Raw genomic sequence first — 22,210 nt, forward strand, 5'->3', positions numbered from 1 at the left:
GGGGGGAGGCGGTGGGGCTGGAGCCCGGGAGGAGGGCCGGGAGCCAGTCGGGATTCTCACTGGGTTGGTGCTACAGCTACTTTACACTGTGGGTGGGGACGGTCGGCAGGCTGGAGCGGGGAGGGCAGAATAAGTGGAAACCATTTTAGGAGACACCTGCCCCTGTGTCAGACATGAAGGTGGGGAGGGAGAGAGCCTTTGTACCTGTCATTCCTCTCCCGGATGGCTGGATACGCTCTTCTCATCAGCTAGAACGTCACCTTTTAGGAAAGACTTCCTTACTATCCGAATCCAACGAATTCCTTCAGAGACCCTGTGTCACACCATCTTGTTTAATTTCCTTCGCAGCCCTTACCGTTTTCTGCAAAGATTTGTTCCTTGTCTTAGTTACACAGCAGCGTAAGCCATGGGGAGGGGGGGGGCAGAGACCTTGTCAACTATCTTATTCATTGTATTTATTTCTCGGTGCCTAGTAGAGTACTGGGTAGCAAGGAAGAGCTCAGTAATAAATGCTTATTGAATGAATGAAAAGAGACGGAAGTCTGAGGAATTTGGCGGAATGAGAAGCAAAAAAAGGTCAAAAGCTGTAAAATCAAACATAGCGCCAGCGCCCTCCGCAGGTGAGGGTGGGTAGTAGGTGCTTTAGGAGTGCCGGAGGGAGACGGCAGGGGGAGCTCAGGCACTGCTCGCCGAGGCAGAGGCTCTCGGACTACAACACCCAGCAACCACCACGAGCCCTAGGGCTTGATGGGAACGGTAAGCATCCGCGATCTGTCACGTGCTTGCCCCGCCCCTCCCGCGGGTCTCCCGCGAAATCTGACCCGGGATGCGGAGGTCCAATGGAAAGGCGAGGCCAAATCCCGCGAGAGCAAGTGGCGCTTAGCGACCGCGGGGGCTGAGGGACGCTGTGCTTGCGGCGGAGCGCGTTCACCTGTCCCGCTCGCCTTCCGGGGTCTTCCGCCCTCTCCCGGAAGAAGGAGGAAGGGCCCCGGACGGGTTCTCCGGGGCTGCGTCTGGGAGCCGAGAAGTTTGAGGCGGTGTGGGCTGTCGTACCGGCAGGGCAGCTGGGCGCTCGAGGGACGAGGGTCGCGGCGCGGGCCGGAGTCCGCGCTTCTTCGGCAGCATGAGCGCGCCCAAGGCGCCCCGGTCGGCCCCGGACTGCCTTGCTGCGGACCAGGCCCCCGCTCCGGCTCCCCTGTCTCCTCGGGCTTCCCCGACGGGTGAGAGTCCGGACTCTGAACTGTTGCCACCGCCGGTACCTCCCGCTGGGGACGGCCCGGCCCGCTCGTTCCCGGATCCCGCGGCGGGCTCCCGGGCGCCAGAGGAGGGCGGCCCCGCTTCTGCCTCCACCGCCCTGCAGGCGGGCTTCGCTGCTCCTACCGACTTGAGCCCTCGAATCGAGGAGCCAGAGGTTGGTGAAAACGTGAGCCTTCCCGCAGAAGAAGCGGACGCGCCGGAGTTGGGGCCAGGAGAGGCGGTGGAAGGAGTGTCTGAGGACCTCGCCCCGGAGGACGAAGGATACAGGTAGGTGGTGGTGGCAGGGCCGCGGCGGTGTGGAAGGTGCGTGGGAGTGCACTGCACGCGTACCCGCGGGTCGGCAGCCCCACCGCTGCGGGCCCGCTTTCTCCGTGCTTTGCTCACCTGGGTTTGCTATCTCCCCCCCCCCCCCCATCTTCCTTCCAGCACCTGGAACTACTGCTTCTCCCAGCTCCCTCGGTTTCTCAGTGGTTCCTGGTCAGAATTCAGCACACAACCCGAGAACTTCTTGAAAGGCTGTAAGTGGTAAGTGAGGACAAGGGGGCGGGGAATATCACCATGCCCAGGATTTTCACCATTGATAAAAACCCTGATTATCTGGGAGAAGGAGTAAGAGTTCCTCTTGGATTGAGCTTAAAACTCATCTAGGATTATGTGTCTTCTGCTTTCCTCAGGGCCTTGGCGGGGGAGGGTCCTACACTGACCCACCCTACAGGTAGGCTGGGCCCTAGCCCTGCACTTGGAAAGTGTAGGCCTGTAGCCCTGTCCAGCTTTCTGACTCTTTTTTATTCCTACAGGGCTCCTGATGGTTCCTGCATCTTGACCAATAGTGCGGATAACATCCTGCGGATTTATAACCTGCCCCCAGAGCTGTACGATGAGGGGGAACAGCTGGAATATGCAGAGATGGTAAGGGTAGGGGCTACCTTGCCCCTTCACCGGACGCTGAGCATTTCAGCCCTCTGTGTAGGTGGAGAAACTTGAGTCCACATGTTTTTCTGTTCACAAACATTGTTTCTTCGTGAATGTACACAGGTGGCATGTTCATGTTTAAAGAGGTAGTCATTCTTCCTTTAGTGGTGAATATGTGTTTTTCCTAAAAGTAACAAATTTCTCGTGGCAGTGTTTAATTGACTTACACATATTTATTGAGTGATCGTTAATGTATCAGTTACTGTGTCTGATGCTGAGAGAAAGTGCTGAACGAGGCAGATGAAGAGCTGGTTTCATTTCTCACCTGAGAGTTAGATAACACACATGTAAACCGATAAAGAGTAAAGTTCGTCAAAGATTATGATAAATGTCATGAAGGAAATAAACAGAATGAGGAGGGAAGAGCCAGAGGAGACCCCTTTAGATAAACTTGTCAGGAAGGGAGGCTCTCTGAGGAGATGTTTGAGCTAAGATGTGAAGGATGATGGGATCAGTCATGCCAAGAGCTGTAGAAAGAGCATCCTAGGAAGAGGCAATGACATTAGAGTCTCAGAGTGAGGAAGGAGCTTTGTATGTTCAGGGAACAGGAGGAAGGCTGGCCCACCTGGACGGAGGCCAGTGTAAGATGGATCCCATGAACGACCTACATTGTGTCCGATCTGGTGGGTAGGCCATTTAGAATTTATTTAGGAAACCAGGGGAGAGTTTTAAAACGAAAAAGTGAAATGATGGCTGAAATTTGGAGAATGGATTATGGTGAACAAGAGTGAAATCAGGGGGCTTCATTAGGATGCATTTATCGTGGTCCAGGTGAGAAACTGGTGGCTGGGGCCTGAGGTGTCAGCAGGAGAAATGGAGAAGTGTGAGTGGATTTGAAGTATATTTTGTAGGACGTGGAGGTCAAATGGAAATGAAAGGTGTAGGGAAGGAAGCAATCAAGGGTAGAGGTGTTTGCAGCTGGGTAGATAGTGGTACGATTTACTCAGGAGGAAACAGACATGAAGACGTATTGGGACAAATCAAGGGTGTTTAGATCTGTGACATGTGAAGCTAAGAGAGAAATTGGGGCTGGGGGTGTACTTTAGGAAGTGGAGAAGTGTGTAGATGATATCTGCTGTCTAGCGAACAGATTCAGTATCAAGAGTGTAGCCAGAGAAGAATAGAGAGGCTCTACTTTCGTAGAGCCTGGAGTGCTCCAGCAGATGGAGGTGGAGTGCAGGAGGGGTGACAAAAGCAGAGGCAGAGTCTGGTCTAATGCTGTTAAGGCTGAGACAAACTTAGAGAATGACCTAAGAAGACATTAGTGACCTTGGCAAGAGCTCCTATAGAGGAGTTATGGAGGCAGAAACCGAGTAGGGCAGGTGGAGGAGGAGGCGTAGACAAATCTTTGGAAAGTTTCCTGTGGAAGGGAGTTGAGAAGTGGGATGGTGGGATCCCCGGGTGGCTCAGTGGTTTAGCGCCTGCCTTTGGCCGAGGGCGCGATCCTGGAGTCCCGGGATCGAGTCCCGCAATGGGCTCCCGGCACAGAGCCTGCTTTTGCCTCCTCCTGTGTCTCTGCCTCTCTCTCTCTCTCTCTCTCTCTCTCTCTCTCTATGTCTATCATGAATGAATAAATAAATCTTAAAAAAATTAAAAAAAAAAAAGAAATGGAATGGTGACCAGAGGGAATACAGGGCCAAAGAAAGGTTAACGGGGTGCTTCTCCAGGGTCAGGAATAACCCAGTAGACGGAGGAATTGATGCTGGAGAAGAGAGGGGCGTGACAGGTCCCTGAGCAGCTGGCTGAGGACAGGATACAGAGCACAGCAGAGGACTTTGTTAGGTGCAGAGTACTCTCTGGCAGTAGGACGAGAGGCAGCTGCTTGTGGTTGGAAGATTTCTGCCTCTCCTCACTTGGCTTTTCAGTGAAGCATAAAGGAAGGTTATCAGCAGAAGGAAGAGGGTCTGTGGGGAGAGCGCAGAAGGTGTGAATGATTGGTCCTGTGCAGTCAGGAATCCAAGGCATCAAGGAACGTGGCAGTGCAGGGCCCACTGGAAATGTGTGGGCCCTTTTAAAGTGAAGTCTGGTAACCTCATTGTGAAGTCTGGTAACCATTTAAAGTGAAGTCTGGTAACCTCATCGTGCATCTCGCCCCAGTACGTGAACTGGCTGTGTTTCCACTGTTTGTCACGTGAGGATGAGGATCGTGCTCACAGGGGAGTTGTGAGAATTAGAAGTATTAACGTGACATGTATGAACTTATGGCTGGTTTGTATTCAGCAAACCCTAGTCATTGGTATTAGTTGAGTCAAGCATGGAATAGGAGGATGGCCTGGCTCGGGTTTGCCAGCAGAGAAAGACCAGGGTGTCTTGAGAGCACCCGCAGGAGGGTGGATGTAGTGGTTGACTCGCATGTAAAGCAGATAAAGGAAATGGATTGTAAATGTGTTTTTGATGAAGCGGAATAATTGTGGTGGGAGAAATAGAGCAAGTCAGCTGGATAGGTTGGAGATGGTAGAGATTGTGGGGTGACAGGGCCTGGGACCTGATCATGGGAATGGTGGCTGATGTCCAGGGAAGGCCATGGCAGGGGGTGGTGCTCCGGAAGTCAGGTGATGGGGGAGACCAGAGTGTTAGATGGAGCTGTTCCGTTCTTTCATTGATTCATTAAGTCAACACGTTTTGGTTGAGAGCATTCTAGGTGCTAGGCCCTATTTTAGGTACCAGGGATCATTTGGGAGCAAAAACAGGTACAAGTCCCTGTCCTCTTTATGTGATAACTTAAATTCTAGCACAGGGAGTAGAGAATAAAGAAATAACCACGTAAAAGATCTACCTGCCAAGGGCCATGAAGAAAAATAAAGGAAGGAAGAGGATCGGGCAAGGGAACTGCAATTTTAAAAAGGATGGTCACTAAGACCTCACTATTAAGGCGAGGTTATGATCCTATAGTAGGTGGTTTTTTATAGTGCTTTTTAAAATTTGTTAACAGTTGTATTCTAAATGATTTCCGCAGGACTTAGGACTCCATGGTCACGTGTCAGTTGTATGATGCTGTGCTGAGTGCCGATGCTAGATCATTCCCTTACGTAGTCCCCTGTTTTGGACAGTTGGGTTTCTGGGATTTTGTATCATCAGTTATTCAGTGAACACCTTCATGTGTTTTGATGGAAATTCTTTTCATAAGAGAGATTTATGAGTAAGAAATACCCTGGGTCAGGAGTATCGATATTTGTTTTACGTCTTGTGATACAGATAGCCAACTTGTTTTCAAAACCTCCCATGTTTTTTCCTTTTTTTTTGTACTGCTGTTCACAGTGTGGACATACCAGTTCCATCACGGCTGCACTCATTAGATAATTTCACTTTCTATGTCTGCAAGCTTAGTATTTGGAAATGGGCACGATTAATGTAGGTGGAGAAATTGGGGGAGGTCGTTTTTGAGTGTTTCCATATACCTGTTTCTTCCCAACCTAGTTTCCTAATTCCTCTCCTCCCGTTTCTGACTTTTCTTTCTTTTTAAAAAAGATTTTATTTATCTGAAAGAGAGAGAGGAAGGGAAAGAGAACTTGAGCATGAGTGAGGGGAGGGGTGAAGGGAGAGAGAAAAGCAGGCTCCCCACTGAGCAGCGAGCCTAATTTAGAGCTTGATCCCAGGACCCTGAGATCATGACCTTAGCTGAAGGCAGATACTCAACTGACTGAGCCACCCACGTGCCCGTCTCTGACATTCCACAGAGCTTTCTGGAACTCCCATTCCTAACTCCCCAGCCTTGGCACTCCTCCCCCGTTTTCTCCCTACCCTGAGGCTCTTACCTGAGACCTTCACTTGCTCTAGCCCTATCCAGGTGCCCTGCATATCTCAGGTTCCGAGGGGGGCTCTCTTTGTGAAAACCTTCCCTTTGAGGGTTATGCCGAGTCTCCATTCACCAAAGACATCTGGCTCTCCTGTGCACCCCAACTCTTTCTACCATCTTGGTGATCTCGGGTATCCAAACCAGAAGCCTAGGTCTCATCTTTTAATTCCTTTTCCCTGATGCCCCACACCCAATTGATTACCAGAGTCCATCAAGTCCCACTAATCTTTCAGATCCATCTGCTTCTCCCCACTCTGCTAACCCTGCTTTAATTCAGGTCTTCTTACTGGGGCTCTTATATTGCTGGAAGAGTTTCCTGTCTTTGTTTTTTCGGCCTGCATGTGGCTGCGGTGTGGAGCACTGACGACGGGTAGGTTGGAGTGTGATGGTGTAGGGAGGCCTGGAGAACTTGTAGTGTTGCAGCAATGGTTTCAGGAAGGCAGTAACTTTGCATGGGACCAGGGAAGTCCCATGGTACTCCCTGGGACTCCCACTCCATGGGAAGGGAGTGCACATGTTTGAGAGAGTCCCAGAAGGTGGGCTTGGCAAGGTTCATGTCGCCAGCAGCTGTTTGGTCTTGCTCAGGCTGGACCAGGAGTGGAAGCAGAGTGAAGAGCCATAGTGGTCAAGATTAGTGCTCAGATTGGAGGCTTAGATACACAAATGTGGAGCCCTGGGAGAACAGTAGGTTTGAAGGAGGTGGGAGTTGGTCTGTTACAGACCCACCAAGTATGAGATGCCCTTGGGGTGTGCCAGTGGAGCTGTGCCAGGAGGTCTGATATGTGGGTTCAGAGTGGAGAGAAGTCAGGGGTACAGGATGTCATGCCGAGGACCAGCAAGTAAGTGACAAAGACAGTCACCCAGATGTTTGAAAGATTCTCTTCAAATCAGAGGAAAGGACAATGCTCAGTATAACAGTGAGCAGAGGTTACGAAAAGCGATACTTAAGTGACCAGTGAGCATGGGTGCGTGTCTACCTTCAGTGATCATGAGGGAAATGCAGATTTATACCACAGTGAAAATCTGTTCCACAGCCTTGAGTGGAGAAAAAGTTAAAAGTCTGGCGATACCAAGAGGACGCCGAGCAACCGGCCCTTGCATGCCACCTGGGAGGACAGTGGATTGGGGTGGGCACTTGGGACCCAACTGTGACCTAGCGGAGGTGGCGACGCGCATGCCAGAGAGCCTAGTACCTTAGCAGGAATTGCAGAGCCACCCTCACACATGTGCCCCAGAATGTTCAAAGCATACCTGCCAAAATACGGAAAAACACCGGTGACTATCAATAGAGAAAGATAGTGGGGTACTGTCCAGTAGCAAGATGTCTGAATTAGAGCTAGATGTGTCGCCATGGTTACGCCTCCCAGTCACAAAGGGATGTGTACTGCCTAGTACCATTGGCATTAAATGTAAAGGCATGCAAGCCAACGATATACATTGTGTTTTGGAGTTTTTTGGTATGAATGTATTTCTTTTAAAGATTTTTATTCATTATTTTTATTTATTTTTAAAAAATATCATTTATTTATTCATAAGAGACACAGAGAGAGAGAGAGAGAGAGAGAGAGGCAGAGACACAGGCAGAGGGGGACGAGCAGGCTCCACGCAGGGAGCCCGATGTGTGACTCAATCCCGGGTCTCCAGGATCATGCCCTGGACTGAAGGCGGCGCCAAATTGCTGAGCCACGGGGCTGCCCCTCATTATTCATTTTAGTGAGAGAGGGAGATTGTGTGTGCAGAGGGAAGGAGAGGGAGAAGCATGCTCTGGGCTAAGCTAGGAGCCTGACATGGTGCTTGATCCTAGGACCCTGAGATCCCGTGATCCTAAGACATGAGCCGGGTCTAACGCTCAACTGAGCCACCCAGGTGCCCCTGTATGAATATATTTCTAGGGACGCCTGGGTGGCTCAGAGGTTGAGCGTCTGCCTTCGACTAGGAGTGATCCTGGGGTCCTGGGATCGAGTCCTACCTCGGGCTCCCCATAGGGAGCCTGCTTCTCTCTCTGCCCGTGGTTCTGCCTCTCTGTGTCTCTCATGAATAAATACATAAAATCCCTTAAAAAAATGTATTTCTAAAAAAATGCACAATAATGATAAATTCAGGATAGTATTTACCTCTGAGGGAGGATTTCCTTGGGAAGAAGTTTTAACTGTTTTTTGTCTTTTATTTTTTAAGCTGTGTGGAGTCGTCCCAGGAGTTTTTACAAATATTTCTTTTGTTTGAACCATTTAATAATTTTTTAAAAAGATTTTTATTTATTAATTCATGAGAGACACATAGAGAGAGGCAGAGACACAGGCAGAGGGAGAAGCAGGCTCTATGCAAGGAGCCCAATGCGGGACTCAAACCTGGGAGTCCGGGATCACACCCTGAGCCAAAGGCGGGTGCTCAACCACTGAGCCACTCAGGCATCCCTTATTTATTTATTTAACTTTTTTTTTTTTTCTAAAGGATCAAATGACATGTAGTTAGGTGTTCAGTAAGTATTCATTTCAGTGGCTGGTTCCTGGCTTCTATTTGGGACATTATTTGCTTCTTTCTAAGTGTTTAAAAAGTAAAAGGATAAATCTGCATGGCTTTTGGTGGCCCAAACCTGACATTAAAGTCTGAGCTGACTCTTGAATATTGAGATCAGGATTCTGTTCTTCATACTAATGCCGTCTGCCTTCTCCCACTTGGTTAAGTGCTGACCGTCTCGCTCTGTCATAAAACTGCTGGTGACCCAAGCATTCCCGCATCTCTGTCTAGGTCCCTGTCCTTCGAATGGTGGAAGGTGACACCATCTATGATTATTGTTGGTATTCTCTGATGTCTTCATCCGAGCCAGACACCTCATAGTAAGTGATGTCCTTTGCCTACCCCCTGCCTTCAACTCCCCCCAGTTTCATGGGGAGCCCCTACTGGGAGAGAGCTGGGGGCTGCCAGGTGTCTCTGGGGAGGACAGCTTGGTGTACCCTTCAGATGCAAGTGGAGAGGGCCAGTTGGCTTCCTCCCCTTCCTTTGACAGTATGGGGACCTCAGTGTCCGTGTCTCTCTCAGCGTGGCCAGCAGCAGCCGGGAGAACCCCATTCACATCTGGGATGCATTTACTGGAGAGCTCCGGGCTTCCTTTCGTGCCTACAACCACCTGGTAGGGACTGTCCCGCCCAGTCCCAGGGCTCATCCTGCCCCAGCTCTCCTTCCTTGGGGACAGCTGAGGCTTTGCTAGGCCTGTTTGCAGTGCTTTCCTGCTCCTAGGACGAGCTGACGGCAGCCCACTCACTCTGCTTCTCCCCTGACGGCTCCCAGCTCTTCTGTGGCTTCAACAGGACCATACGGGTCTTTTCCACAGCCCGGCCTGGCCGTGACTGTGAGGTCCGAGCCACATTTGGTAAGCATCTCTGCCTCCCAAGGGAGGAGGAAGGAGAAGGGCACTGACCTGTACAGAGGGACCTTGTGTGAGCCAGGGGACCAGGCATGTCACATCATCTTCAGGGCAGCCCAGGGCGGTGGGGAGGGGGCAGGTTGTACTAAGTGGGCAGAGGAGAAAACAGATTTAGGGAGGGGGTGAAACTTTCCTGGGGTCAAGCTATATGGTAAAGAGCTGGTTCACTCCTGAGCCCATGCCCTGTCAGCTATGTACCCCTTGCTCTCCAAAATCCTGGTATCTAGGAAATTGGAGATGAAGCCAATTTCATTCTCTTGTGAGCCTTCAGCTTTCCATCCTTCAAGATACATATTTGAGAAGGAGGAAATAAGTCTTGAGCATTTAGGTCCTTTGTGGGGATGGAAGAGTCTGAGTATCAGAGGTCTTTTATCCTGCTTGTGACAGACGGGACAGGGGAGACGTTGATTCCCAGCTCGTGGGACAGGAGATGGATGTGCACTGCTGATTAGGTTGGTTAATGTCAGGTGTACTTACCCTGTCCCCAACTTTGTTCCTTCCTTTCCTAGCCAAAAAGCAGGGCCAGAGTGGCATCATCTCCTGCATAGCCTTCAGCCCAGCCCAACCCCTCTACGCCTGTGGCTCCTATAGCCGTTCCCTGGGTCTGTATGCCTGTGATGATGGCTCCCCTCTTGCTTTGCTGGGAGGACACCAAGGAGGCATCACTCACCTCTGCTTTCACCCTGATGGCAACCGCTTCTTCTCAGGAGCCCGCAAGGTAGGGGTCATGTCCTGAGATTCCAAAGAGGGTGCACAGAAGGCAGTAATGGGGATGTCATCTGTGATGTGTTGAGGGACAGACATGGGAAAAAATTAAGCCAAGCTAAGGAAGCATCTGTAAACGTTGAGGGAAGCAAGGATGTCTCGAGGGGGTGAATGGAGTGGGCAGGGGAGGGATGGACTCCAGGCCCCTGCTCTATGTCTTTAGGATGCTGAGCTTCTGTGCTGGGACCTCCGGCAGCCTGGCCATCCACTGTGGTCGCTGAGTCGAGAGGTGACCACCAATCAGCGCATCTACTTCGATCTGGATCCGTGAGTGACTGGGACCTTCCTGCCCAGGGTCCTGTTGCCCCAGGGATGTCAGAGCCCAGCTGGAGGTCCCAGGCCCTGGATGGTGAGGGATTCCTGCCCTGAGGAGGTGATTCTGTGTCAACAAGTGCCTCTCTTCCCAGGACTGGGCAGTTCTTGGTGAGCGGGAGCACCAGTGGGGCTGTGTCTGTGTGGGACACCGGTGGAGCTGGACAGGAAGGGAAGCCGGAGCCGTTGCTGAGTTTTCTGCCCCAGAAGGACTGTACCAACGGAGTGAGGTGACCATTTACTCCCACAGGTCGTGGGGCTCAGGTCTGGGAGGGAGGTGAGGTGCTGATGACCCTGCGGGTCTTTCTCCCTCCAGTCTGCACCCTAGCCTGCCATTGCTGGCCACTGCCTCCGGTCAGCGTGTGTTCCCAGAGCCCACAGAGAGTGAGGACGAAGGGGAGCGGGAGGTGGACCTTCCCCTGCTTTCCATGCGCCACGTCCACCTCGAATGTCAGCTTCAGCTCTGGTGGTGTGGGGTGGACATGGACTCCAGGATAGCTGATGCTCCCCAGGGCCAGAAGGGCCAGGGAGGGACTGAGGAAAGTGAGTGTGAGTTTACATAAAACCGTTTTCTATGGCTCTAGGGTCTTTGTGTCTTTTTTTGGGAGGCACATGATGGAGATGGGGCCCGTGGGGTACAAGTGGGCGCCTATGTCCAGGGGCAGTGGGGGCTGGCATATTGTTTCCCAAACCGGGGTTGAGAGGTGGGACTAGGCAGGAGCCAATGGGGCGGCCGAACTTGGTGTGAAGTCAAGCAAGTGGGGGTGGGGCTTCGTGCCTTTGACTGGCGGGTTGCTAGGCAACTCGGTAAACTGAAGGGGGGAACCTGTTTGAAATCTCACTCCCAAGGTGGGGGCGGCAGGGGTCAGGGTGAGCCTGGCTGAGCGGGAGTGGCAGGCGCTGTGTGTCAGACTGTCGGGTGTGACTGCGTGAGACCGTGCAGACGGTGACAGACAAGACACCCGCTCACTCCCGCTCCACACTATTTACCATCACCAGGCAGCAGAGGGACCATTACTCAGCTCTGGGGGAAGGGGAGCGGGAGCACCCGCCTCTCCTCCCCTGGACTCCCCCAGGATGCAGGCGACTGAGTCGCCAGAGTCAAGGACACACATGAGAGAGTAAAGGTGCTGAGAAGCCACCGACATCACCTTCTGTATTCCCGCTAGATGCAGGACCAGGGCGGGAGCGTCTCCCTGGGCAGCTGTCACCGGTCTTGTTTCTCCATTTATGTACTTGCTTTGGGGGTGGGGGGCGACTGTGTTATTTCCAGCAGTGGCTGCTCCCCACCCCCCAGCCTTGCCAGACTGAGAAGGGGGCTCAGAAGGGACCGTGGGCAGGGGCCTAGACGCGGGACCTCCCAGTCAGGGGGCAGGGACGGAAGGCCCGCGAGGCGGGGAGGAATGTCACCTCTGCCCAGAGGTGCCGAAAGGAGGGTTACACCCGAAGAGGCAAATCCTCCTCCCTTCCCCCAGGATAATTGGAAACAGCCCTTCCGGCTGCTGTGGGTTTGGGGCCGTAGGTACTCCCTTTCCTCTCCAGGCCGGCTCTCCCCGTCGCCTGGCAGCCTGGGCCCCAGTTCACGCCCCGAACTCTTGCCTCTCACCGGTCCCAGGTAGCGGCACAGGAGGCCGGCGCCCCGGGTTGCGGTTCGGGGCTCGCCCGCGTGACCTTGGGCCGGTGTCGGCTCCCCGCGCCCCACCCCGTGCCTCAGAGCTTGCGTCCCTACCGTGGGGACCCGAAAGCTCTGCCCCTCCCACTGCACACAGGTAGTCGTGACGACCAACTCAGCCCACTTTGTAAAGTGGAGCCTTCAAGGTTATCACTATTCTCTCCAGACCTGCCGGGAGCTGCGGCGGCGTTCGGGGCTGGGGTGGGGGGGCCGGAGGGGGGCGGAGGCTGCGGGAGCCGGAGGGGCTGGGCTCCTGGGGCGGCGAGGGCGAGCGCCTTTCTGGATCTGGGCGCGGAAGGTTCCAGCTGCCCCCGCGGTCCGCGGGCCGGAGGGCAGACGCGGCGGCGGCGGCAGCAGCAGCGGGGAGGTGGCGCGGGGGCGGGGTAGGGCCGGGGTGGCCGGGACAAAGGGGCGCGGGGTCGGAGGGGCGCGGCGTGGGGAAGGGGCGGCGGCAGGGCGCGCGGGAGGTGCGCGAGGTGAGGGAGGTGCGGGGGGCGTGGGCTGCGGGCTTCGCCGCCCGCTCCGACGCCGGCTCCAGCTCCGGCTTTTCCCTCCGCCATCCTCTCCCCCTCCCCGCCACTCCTTTAACTCCCCCCGCCCGGGCTCGGCACTGGTTTCCTCCCCGAGCCCGCTGCCCTCAATCCCGGCGAGGCTGGGGCTCCGGCTCGCGCCCCTCCCTCGCTCCGTCGGCCGGCGCCCCATGCCGCCCCCGCCCGGCCCCCGGCCGCCCCAGTCCCCCACTTAGGCCGGCCCTGCGATCCCGGGGAACCGGAGCGCGGGCCGGGGGCGTCGGGCGCCCGCAGGCGGCCCCAGGAAGGGCTCTCGCGGGCTGAGCGCTCCACGGCGGGGGCGCGGGCAGAGCAGGAAGCGGGTCCGTGTGGGAGCGGGGGGCGGCCGCCACCGGGGTGGTCGCGGCCGTGTCGCCGGGGCCGCCGCGGCAGCCACCGCAGGGGGCGAGCGACTTTTGGGGGAGTTGGTGCCCCGCCCCCCCAGGCCTCGGCGGGGTCATGGGGGCCCTGCGTTCTGGGCCGGGGGGCGTGCGAGTCGGGGCCCTACTGCTGTTCGGCGCCCTGGGGCTGGTGTCTGGGCTCAGCCTGGAGCCTGTCTACTGGAATTCGGCAAATAAGAGGTGAGCGGCCCCGGGTTGGGGGGCGACCCCACACCCCTCGGGCGGGGAGCAGGGGCGCTGCGGGGATTTGGGGAGGGGGGCTGGCTCTCGGAGCCCGGAGGAGGCCAGAGGGAGGGAGGGTGCCGGAGCTGCGAAACGAGCTGATGGTAACAAGACAGAGGTGATCTTGGGAGCCAGACCCCTGGGTCACAGACAGAGCTGGCTGTGGGTGGCGACAACCATGTGTCGGGAGTTGGAAGGACCCCACAGGGGCGAGGAGCGGAAAGTTCAGGGGTCGCCGCCGGGAGGGTAGTGGAGCGGTTATTTGGGTTGCTGAGGGACTTGTGTCCTGTCGGGGGCTGGGCTTGAAGGGAGCCTGGTTAATGTCAGCTCTCAGGAGAGCCGCTGAGTGGGTGCCGCTGAGCGCAGAGGGAAAGGGCAGGGTGCCTCCCTCCCCAGGAGGGACCTGGCAGCAGAGATGAGGGGCGGGAAGGGGGCTCCGGGCGCCCCCCCTCCCCCGGGCAGCTCAGGCAGGGCTTCTGGACTCTCTCCTCACCATCTACCCCCTAACTCTTGCCCACAGCCAGAGGGTCAGTGAGCCCTTGGCAGATGGAGCTCCCAACCAGAAGATGTACCTGCCTTCCTGGCTTGGAGACTTTGTTTTTCTTTTTCTTTTCTTTTCTTTTTTTTTTTTTTTTCTAGGAGAAACCTGGAACCCCTTTTTTCTCTCTTGCATCTAGAGTCCCCGGGACTCCTGTGCCTCCCTCCCCCATCTTTGCTGCAAACTCTTCCATCAGACCCTCTGTTCCCCAGCATGCTTGCTTTGCTCTGAAAAAAAAAAAGGCCAGGGGTCACACGAAACTTCAAGTCACACGGGATAGGACAGAACCCTTGGGAGGTCATCTAGGTCCCTGGCCTCCATGCAGAGCCCACTTTGCGTTAGCAAAAGAGTTCCATGGTTTGCAAACTTCCCCCCCTTCCCTGGGGAGGCTGTGTGAGGCTGCCAGAAGGGGGTGGGCTTTGGAGCCCACTACAGCCTGGATCTTGGTTCGAGCTCTGGCTCTGCTGCTTTCAGCTGCATGGCCTTGAGCAGCCACTTAACTTTTCTAAGTCTGTATCCTCAATCCTCACACCTTTTATGAGGATTAGAGAGGTGAAGTGTTTGAAGTTATTATATGCTCATTAAAGGAGAACTAGGATCATTGTTTGTCTTCTCTTGACGTCCCAGCCTCCCTGCCTCTCTGCTACGTCTCTGGGTATAATCTCAAATGTCTTTTCTCAGTCTCCTACACCAACTCCCAGCTACAGTTTGAGTGTCAGGGGGAACCAGGAGGATCTAAGTTAGGTTTATTCTTATAGGGTTGAGAAAAGGGACATAGGGTGTTCTGGGGCTCTCTGGGAGGTGGGGGAAAAATGGGTCATTTGGGAGCCTGGGAAGATACTGAGTAGCAGTCCCTGTCCCTGTCGATGCACAGGGAGGGGCTGCTGTCATGGGCAAGTAAGTAGTGGCTGCACCAGGCTGGTGGCTACCTGGGCAGAGGAAGGTGTGGGCTTGCAGAGGCTGTGGTTAAGAGAGTCAGCTCCTTCAGTTCTGGAGCAATAGGGCACTTTTCCTGGGAAGTCATGAGCCCCAGGGCAGGAGGGCTGCTGAGCAACAGGGAGACGTCTGGGGCAGCTGGCCCCTAGACCCTGCTCCCCATTAGCCTCATGGAGGGCCACTGCCTGACCAGGCGTTTAACTCCTGTCACATCGCCTGACTAACTTGGGACACTGGTCTGGATTCCCCTCCACACTGGCCCCCTGCCCTGCTCCTCACCTCTCCTTTGCCCCGAAACCCCTCAAATTCAGTGGTGGCCTGGGGGAGGGGAGGCTCTGCCCCCATGGTTAACTGCCGTGGTATAGTGAAATCACCTGGGATGGGTGGGCTGTGTGGTTCCAGAGAGGCCAGCTCCTTGGTAACTGGCATCCTGTTGCCATGGCAACGGGGCTAGTGATGGAGCGAGAGATGGCAGTGTGCATGTGGTGAGGGCGGGCTGGAGAGTACATTTGGGGCTGGAGACCTCTGAGCCTGGCTTCCTGCTGCTTCTGAGTCCTTAGTGCCTGCCCTGTCAGAACAAGACTTTGCCCTCTGACGAAGGCTGTCCTGCAGGGATGTGGGGTGAGGGAGACCAAGGTCTGGGGGCCAGACCTCTGACAACTCTCCTTGTCCACCTTGCCCTCCTCTTGACAGGTTCCAGGCGGAGGGTGGCTATGTGCTCTACCCTCAGATCGGGGACCGGCTAGACTTGCTCTGCCCCCGAGCCCGGCCTCCTGGCCCCCACTCCTCTCCTAATTATGAGTTCTACAAGCTGTACCTGGTAGGGGGGGCCCAGGGCCGGCGCTGTGAGGCACCCCCTGCCCCAAACCTGCTTCTCACTTGTGACCGGCCAGACCTGGATTTGCGCTTCACCATCAAGTTCCAGGAGTATAGCCCTAACCTCTGGGGCCACGAGTTCCGCTCGCACCACGATTACTACATAATTGGTACTGCTGGGCAGAGGGCAGGGCCCCTGGGGAGGTGCTCCCGAGATTGAGGGCAGAGGGGCCGAGAGAGAGAGAGAGAGAGAGAGAGAGAGAGAGAGAGAGAGCCATGATACCCTCCCCCTGGGTGGCAGCAGGGCTGGGGATGGGGTCAGAATGGAACAGGGGCTGGGCTCTGGGCTGCCAACTTCTCCCTCTGGCTCTCCTCCCTCAGCCACGTCGGATGGGACCCGGGAAGGCCTGGAGAGCTTGCAGGGAGGCGTGTGCCTCACCAGAGGCATGAAGGTGCTTCTCCGAGTGGGACAAAGTGAGTAGGGGTTCTGGGGTTGGAGCTGCACGGGCATGCTCAGGGGGCTGCTGTCTTCAGCCCCTCTGTCTTGGGTCTTCACCATCTCCAGGTCCCCGGGGAGGGGCGGCCCCCAGGAAACCTGTGTCTGAAATGCCCATGGAGAGAGACCGGGGGGCGGCCCACGGCCTGGAGCCTGGGAAGGACAACATGCCAGGTAGGAGCCAGGGGTCCAGCCTCCTGCCTTCCCCGCACCCCCCACACCTCCTCTGCTCTCAGACCCCAGCTGCCCTGCCTTCGCCCTCTCCCTCCGCCATCAGTTTTGTGGGGTGAGGGTTGGGGGGTCGATACAGGAAAGAGAAGTGAGGATGGGAGGGTGGGAGGGGAGTGGAAGCCAAATGAGGAAAAGACTCAATTAGAACTAATTAGCCCAGCCAGTGCGTCAATCAGTACTGTCAGAGGAGTGGGGAAGACTACTCGGCACCCAGCTGAAGGGCTGGACACACCTGGATTCTGAGTGGGATTGGAGGGGAAGGGGAGGTGGGGTGCCCGGGAGGGCTTGGGCACTGTTGGGGAAGCCCATGGGGACCCCCCAAGGCTGGGTGTTTGGATGCCCCGGTGGCTCCTTCAGCCCCTCCCCTCTTTCCTCCTCCACCCCTTCCCTGCCAGGTGACCCCACCAGCAATGCAACCTCCCGGGGTGCTGAAGGCCCCCTGCCCCCTCCCAGCATGCCCGCGGTGGCCGGGGCAGCGGGGGGGCTGGCGCTGCTCTTGCTGGGCGTGGCAGGGGCTGGGGGTGCCATGTGTTGGCGGAGACGGCGGGCCAAGCCTTCGGAGAGTCGCCACCCTGGTCCTGGCTCCTTCGGGAGGGGAGGGTCTCTGGGCCTGGGCAGCGGAAGTGGCATGGGGCCTCGGGAGGCTGAGCCTGGGGAGCTAGGGATAGCTCTGCGGGGCGGTGGGGCTGCAGACCCCCCCTTCTGCCCCCACTATGAGAAGGTGAGCGGTGACTATGGGCATCCTGTGTACATCGTGCAGGATGGACCCCCCCAGAGCCCTCCCAACATCTACTACAAGGTATGAGGGCTCTCTCCCACCTGGCTCTCCTGAATCCAGCCCTTCTCGGGGGTGCTCCTCCAGTGTGAGTCACGGTTGGAGGGACACCTCTAGCATCCCCTCGGCCCCTCTGCCCCATCAGCTCCTGTGTTCCTGCTGCTGTCATTCCCTTCCTCACTTGTAGGATTCCTTGAGACTCCTGCCCTTGGTTGGCCCCTCCCTCTTGTGCCCCCTGCAGAGACTCAGCCTCCTGCTCTGACCCAGCGTACCCCCCCCCATCCCTGGTCCCCGTGTGCCCCTCACACACCTAGATCTAGGGGCGGGGACTGTCTGTCTTTTGGTTGGCATCTCTTCCTTTCTGCCTCTCACTGTTTTTCTCTTCTTTTTCTCTTCTCTCTCTTATTCTCTCTCTGTCTCTCTCTCCCTCTCCTGTCTCTAGGTCTGTTCCTCTTCCCTAGCAGTCCCCTCCCGAGGCTCCTCTTACCGGCTCCTCTTACCCTCTCGGCTTCTTATCCTAGGCCTCTCCCATCTCCCTGGGTGGGTTGGGGGGAGGTGCAAGCATTCTCCCCTCAGCTCCCTCTTCTGACCTCTCTTACCAACTGCTCCCCTCAGTCTGCCAAAAATGCGGGCCTCGTGGGGAAGGCTCTGGCTCTGGTGCTGCACCCCAGCTCCGGGCATGGGAGGTGGGGCCTCCTTCTAGGCCCTGCCTCAGGCCTCTACCTACTCCAGCCCTCTGGGGTGGTTGGGTCATGACAGCTGCCAGGAGAAGAGGTGTCCTGTTTTGTCAGTGGCCAGCAGCAAGATATGAACTAGTCGGGACACACACAGTGCGCAGATTTTGGTCTGACACTGAATGGGCCACTTGGGACAGGAAGTGACTGGCTCCAGACAAGAAGTGACCGGGCCTGGACAGAAGTGGCCTGGCAAGTGGCGGAAGCAGTGCGGCGGGCACTGGAAGTGCCTTCATCCAGGACAGGAAGTAGCACTTCTGAAAGAGGAAGTGGTCTGGCTGGAAATTGAAGTGGCTTAGTCTGGGGGGCGGGGTTGGGAAGGGAGAGGGTGCTTGGTGGCTGGTTCTTACTCTGTGGAGAAGTTGGGGCAGGGGGGGACAGGAAGGACTTCCTGTTGCAGGAGGAAGCTGGAACTTACTGGCTGTAAGAAGACAGGGTAGACTGAGGAGGATTTTCCTAGTCTTCAGTGGCACTTCCCGGGATCTCCCTTCCCCGTTCCCTCTGCTGCTTTTAGGACAGTTAGGGTGACTGCCATAGCTGTGGCAGGCCTAGTTTGTCCCCTTCTTCTTCCCTCTCCCTACCCCAGTATAACCTCTGTCAATCAACAGGACTATCGAGAACCCACATGTTGTCCCCAGTAACCCAGAGGGCTGTCTTGTCCATCACATCGTCCACTTCCTCGTCCCTTCAAACTCAACACAGCTCCCTTCTTAGTGACCAAAATGGTGGCCTACTGACTGGTCTAGCTGCCGGTGGTACTTAGCAACCGCCACCGTTTCCATGGTGACCAGCTCATACCTCTACCTGCCCTGTAGTGCACAAATCGGGTGTTGCCTTCTTTTTCCTCCTAGCTCTGTTCCATTAGATCAGAGCTGCCCTTGGGCACCAAGTCGGCCACCTCAATCACCAGCCAAGATGGTTACTTTGTCCACCAGAGGTCAAGTCATCTCTCTGGTACTGTAGCTCCCAGCTCCTTCCTGATTTTGCTAATCACTCCTTCCAGAGGACAGGAAGTTGATATTGCCATGGGGGAGGTGGCGGGGGATGGCCGTCACCTCAGTAGTTTTACTGTAAAAGGGAAATTTGAACAACAAAAACCAAAAAAAAAAAAAAAAAAAGAATAAAAGACTTCAAAAGTTGATAAGAAGGCTGGAGAATGACTGGGTGGGTATGAGCTGGGACAGAGGACAGATGGGTAGACTGACGACGGGGCATGAGTTGGGACAGAGGACACATGGGTAGACTGACAGCATGAGTTGGATCAGAGGAGGGATGGGTAGGCTGACTAGGTGTGAGTTGGGACAGAGGACGCATGGGTAGACTGGCTTTCAAGCTGAGAGTTGGATCACATGGGCCAAGGGGAAGCGTAGGGAGCCAGGCTAGGTTGGAGGGGTGAGGTGGGCAAGCACCTGGGGATACATGGTCTGGGTGGGAAGGCTGAGGAAGGCAGCCGCTTCCCGGGGATGGAGGGGGGAACCTGGCCAGGAGCAGGAGTTGCCAATGCACCCAGTGGGGACATTGGTTAATATATGTTCACATGTGTCTGTTGCTAAACCCAAGCACCAGGGATGAGCGAGGCAAGTCGCAGTCAGGAATAGAATGGGTTCAAGTCTACTCCCTGCTGCCCCTGCCCAAGGCACCCCTGACTTGGGGAGTTTTGCTGTTGGGGACCAGTGTGGGGAGAAGTGGTGGGACTCCCCAGAATACTCGGGGACCTGGGCGCCACACTGCCTGCCCCATGCCTCCCTATGTGCCCATAACCCAGGCTCTTCCCTAAAAATCCTGGGTGCCCAGCCACCTAGACTCAGCCCCATTCTCCAGCCACAAAAGCAGCATCAGGAGCATGCCCTAGCCAGTCGGCAGGGGTCACAACCTCTGCCCTGCCTGCCCCTCCCCTGACTTTAGGTTCCCCTCCCGCTGTCTCCCATCTGCCTGGGGGTCAAGGGGTCCTCCTGCCCCACTCTGTCCAATGGGACCCCTCCTCCTCCCCCTGTCCCAGCAAGACGCACCCCCCCCCCCCGCCGGGCCCCCCGGGAGGTACAGGTGCTCTAGGAGGGGAGCTGCAAACTGAGGCCAGGTGCTGGGCTGTCTGGAATTTACTCCTGTCCTCCTGAGCCCACCCCGGAGCAGCCAGAGGTGCGGAGGCTTGAGGGGGGTGAGAGGGCTGGTCCCTGCCCCTTAGTGGGGGTTGGTTGTCATGGCAACATCCCCTTCTCCACACAATGGGAAGCCCCCCTCAGCCTCCCGCGTGGATGGAGCCGACAGCCCCATCGCTGGCTATCAGCCTCAGGGACTTGGCAACCGTCACTATGGCAACCCAGAGCCCAGCAACAGGGCCCAGTGAGAAAGGGAGGGGTTCAAGACTGGGCCAGGGCTGTGTGTGGTGAGGGGGCCAGGGAGCCCAGGGAGAACGGCCCCCCTAAATACATCTAGAAGCACAGGTGGAGAGACAAGAGGGAAGAGAAGTGGGATAAATAGTCTCGGTGACAAACAGCTCGCCAAAGCAGCCAAGACATCATAACACGCTGAGAGACAGGAAGACACCTGGGGACAGATGCACAGCTGGGGCGAGGAGCAGTGTAGTCTGCAAAGCACCCCACGACACACTCCCTCGGAGCCCCGGCGTCTCTGGGCTCCCCCCACAAAACAGGCACACACTGACAACGTAAGCCTTGCAGCTTGCCCCCCCCCCCGCCCCCCTGCCATGTGTGGTAGCTTGTGTCGCTCTCAAGCTCTGTGAAGGCACTGGTGACCTCCACACAGAACAACACATGCCACCCCATGCTCCTTCTGGGTACAAATACGCCAACACGTTCCCTGGGGAACAACGACAACACAACGCACACAGGTAGGATGACATTCTTTTTTTTGGAGGGAGTTCACATATATATTCGCTCAACATTTTATTAAGTTGTCTACTTTGTAGCAGGTACCCTGTCGGGCTCCTGGGAATATAGAGTAAATGCAGCCACATCCCTGGTTGGCATGAAGTCCATATGTTGGTGGGGGACAAGCCAATAAAGTTTCAGGCAAGGACAAGTGATAGACACCAAACAGAGTAATGGGACAAAGAGGGTGGAGAGTAAGAGGGAGATGCTTCAGACGAGGAGCTCATTTGGGTCACACCCTGAGTGATGCAGAGAAAGGCCTGCACTGTGGGAAGGGCATGCCCTGGCAGAGGGAACAGCAAGTGCAAAGCACGGAGGTGACCTCTGGGTGTGTTTGGGAAGAGCGAGAAGAATCTCATAACCTTGTGGAAGCCCCAGATGCGCCCCAGATGTGCCCCATTCTGCCTCAGCCTCGGTCTGGAGGGAAGCAAGTCTCTTAAGGTCCAGAGCCTACAATAAAGAACTTGGTCTAACTTGGTCTTGCTTTTCTTTGCTTTGTGTGTTGTGCGTGAGTTATGTTTTCCTCAACTACATTTTAAGCTCTGGGAGGGCAAGGACGAGGCTTTGAGGTTTTTGTGGGGGCTATGGTACAGCGTCTAGAGTGGGCAGGCAAAGAGGAAGTAAAGAAACCAGGGGAACTGGGGATCACAGGTGCTAAAGCTGCCCCCACAGCAGAGGCTCTCCTGGGGCGTGAGCTGCAGAGACTCACACTTTGCAGGATATGAATGAGGTTGATGTGTGTGTGTGTGTGTGTGTGTGTGTGTGTGTGTGTGTGTGTAGCCGGGTTACGTTGAGGGCTTTTAAGGAAAGTTGTGTAGAGCTGCAGTGGGAATTTCTGATGGGGGAATGGTCGACATGGTACGTGGAATTCCTCTTAGAATGAAAAATGGGGCTTCCTAAGTGGCTTTTTGGGGAATCGCGAACACAGGGCACCCCCTGACAGTAGGGTGAGTCTCAAGATCTGTAGGCAGGCCAGGAGAAATGCCACAGGGCAGTCTGGAGGCAGGGGGCTGGCTGGGATAGGCTCAGAGCACTGGGGACAGCTGGGAACACCGGAGATGTCTGGGAGGGAGCAGGGAAGGCAGAGTCCTGAAGGCAGGTCTCACGGGGACCAGGTCCCAGGGACCCCTGCTTTCCACGGGGCATTGAAGCATTTGGGGTCCTGGTTCTCCCTCCTCTCCCAGTGCCCTCGGAAACTCAGGCACCAGCTCCCTCCAGCTCCATGGCTGGTGCTGCCGGTGGTGGCAGTGAGACTGAGCAGCCTCTGGGGGCGGCAGCTGGTGAATGGGGAGGAATCTGTGTGCTCAGCAAACAGCAGCCCCAGTGCCCGTGGCTGCCTCCTCCCTCATCAATCAGCCCCAGCCAAATGTCCTTGGATTCCCACCACCCCAAGGGGACTGGGGCTGGGCCAGGGTCCCCAGGGGAGT

General features: G+C 56.0%; 2 protein-coding genes across 6 annotated transcripts; both read left to right on the forward strand.

Moving 5' to 3' along the window:
- The first annotated feature begins 63 nt into the window (after positions 1–63).
- On the forward strand, positions 64–11,105 carry WRAP53 (WD repeat containing antisense to TP53). Of its 4 annotated transcripts, none has more exons than XM_041771187.1 (10): positions 64–1,524; positions 1,684–1,782; positions 2,055–2,166; positions 8,774–8,862; positions 9,047–9,155; positions 9,263–9,395; positions 9,959–10,167; positions 10,378–10,481; positions 10,622–10,756; positions 10,843–11,105. In XM_041771187.1, exons 1-10 carry the CDS (start codon positions 1,124–1,126, stop codon positions 11,087–11,089), a joined length of 1,638 nt encoding a protein of 545 aa, XP_041627121.1. In that variant the 5' UTR covers positions 64–1,123; the 3' UTR covers positions 11,090–11,105. The 4 variants fall into 4 exon arrangements, with proteins under 4 accessions (XP_041627121.1, XP_041627123.1, XP_041627122.1 ...); XM_041771189.1 differs by having other exon boundaries at positions 9,314–9,395; XM_041771188.1 differs by having other exon boundaries at positions 9,065–9,155.
- A 2,092-nt stretch (positions 11,106–13,197) lies between these two features.
- Positions 13,198–19,016, forward strand: EFNB3 (ephrin B3). 2 transcript variants are annotated; one of them, XM_041771193.1, is made up of 5 exons: positions 13,198–13,327; positions 15,537–15,829; positions 16,041–16,133; positions 16,225–16,329; positions 17,604–19,016. In XM_041771193.1, the coding sequence occupies exons 1-5, from the start codon at positions 13,206–13,208 to the stop codon at positions 17,915–17,917; spliced, it is 927 nt and encodes a 308-aa protein (XP_041627127.1). In that variant the 5' UTR covers positions 13,198–13,205; the 3' UTR covers positions 17,918–19,016. The 2 variants fall into 2 exon arrangements, with proteins under 2 accessions (XP_041627127.1, XP_041627126.1); XM_041771192.1 differs by having other exon boundaries at positions 16,782–17,745.
- Positions 19,017–22,210: the final 3,194 nt, after the last annotated feature.

Source organism: Vulpes lagopus, chromosome 10 (assembly GCF_018345385.1).
Source record: "Vulpes lagopus strain Blue_001 chromosome 10, ASM1834538v1, whole genome shotgun sequence".
NCBI classification, from domain to species: domain Eukaryota; kingdom Metazoa; phylum Chordata; class Mammalia; order Carnivora; family Canidae; genus Vulpes; species Vulpes lagopus.

Coding starts and splice junctions, on each gene's coding strand:
- EFNB3 (XM_041771192.1), top strand. CDS start 13,206: ATGGGGGCCCTGCGTTCTGGGCCGGGGGGCGTGCGAGTCGGGGCCCTA. Junction 13,328..15,536: donor TGGAATTCGGCAAATAAGAG/GTGAGCGGCCCC, acceptor TCCTCTTGACAG/GTTCCAGGCGGAGGGTGGCT. Junction 16,134..16,224: donor GCTTCTCCGAGTGGGACAAA/GTGAGTAGGGGT, acceptor CACCATCTCCAG/GTCCCCGGGGAGGGGCGGCC.
- WRAP53 (XM_041771187.1), top strand. CDS start 1,124: ATGAGCGCGCCCAAGGCGCCCCGGTCGGCCCCGGACTGCCTTGCTGCG. Junction 10,168..10,377: donor TCTTCTCAGGAGCCCGCAAG/GTAGGGGTCATG, acceptor CTATGTCTTTAG/GATGCTGAGCTTCTGTGCTG. Junction 10,757..10,842: donor GACTGTACCAACGGAGTGAG/GTGACCATTTAC, acceptor TTCTCCCTCCAG/TCTGCACCCTAGCCTGCCAT.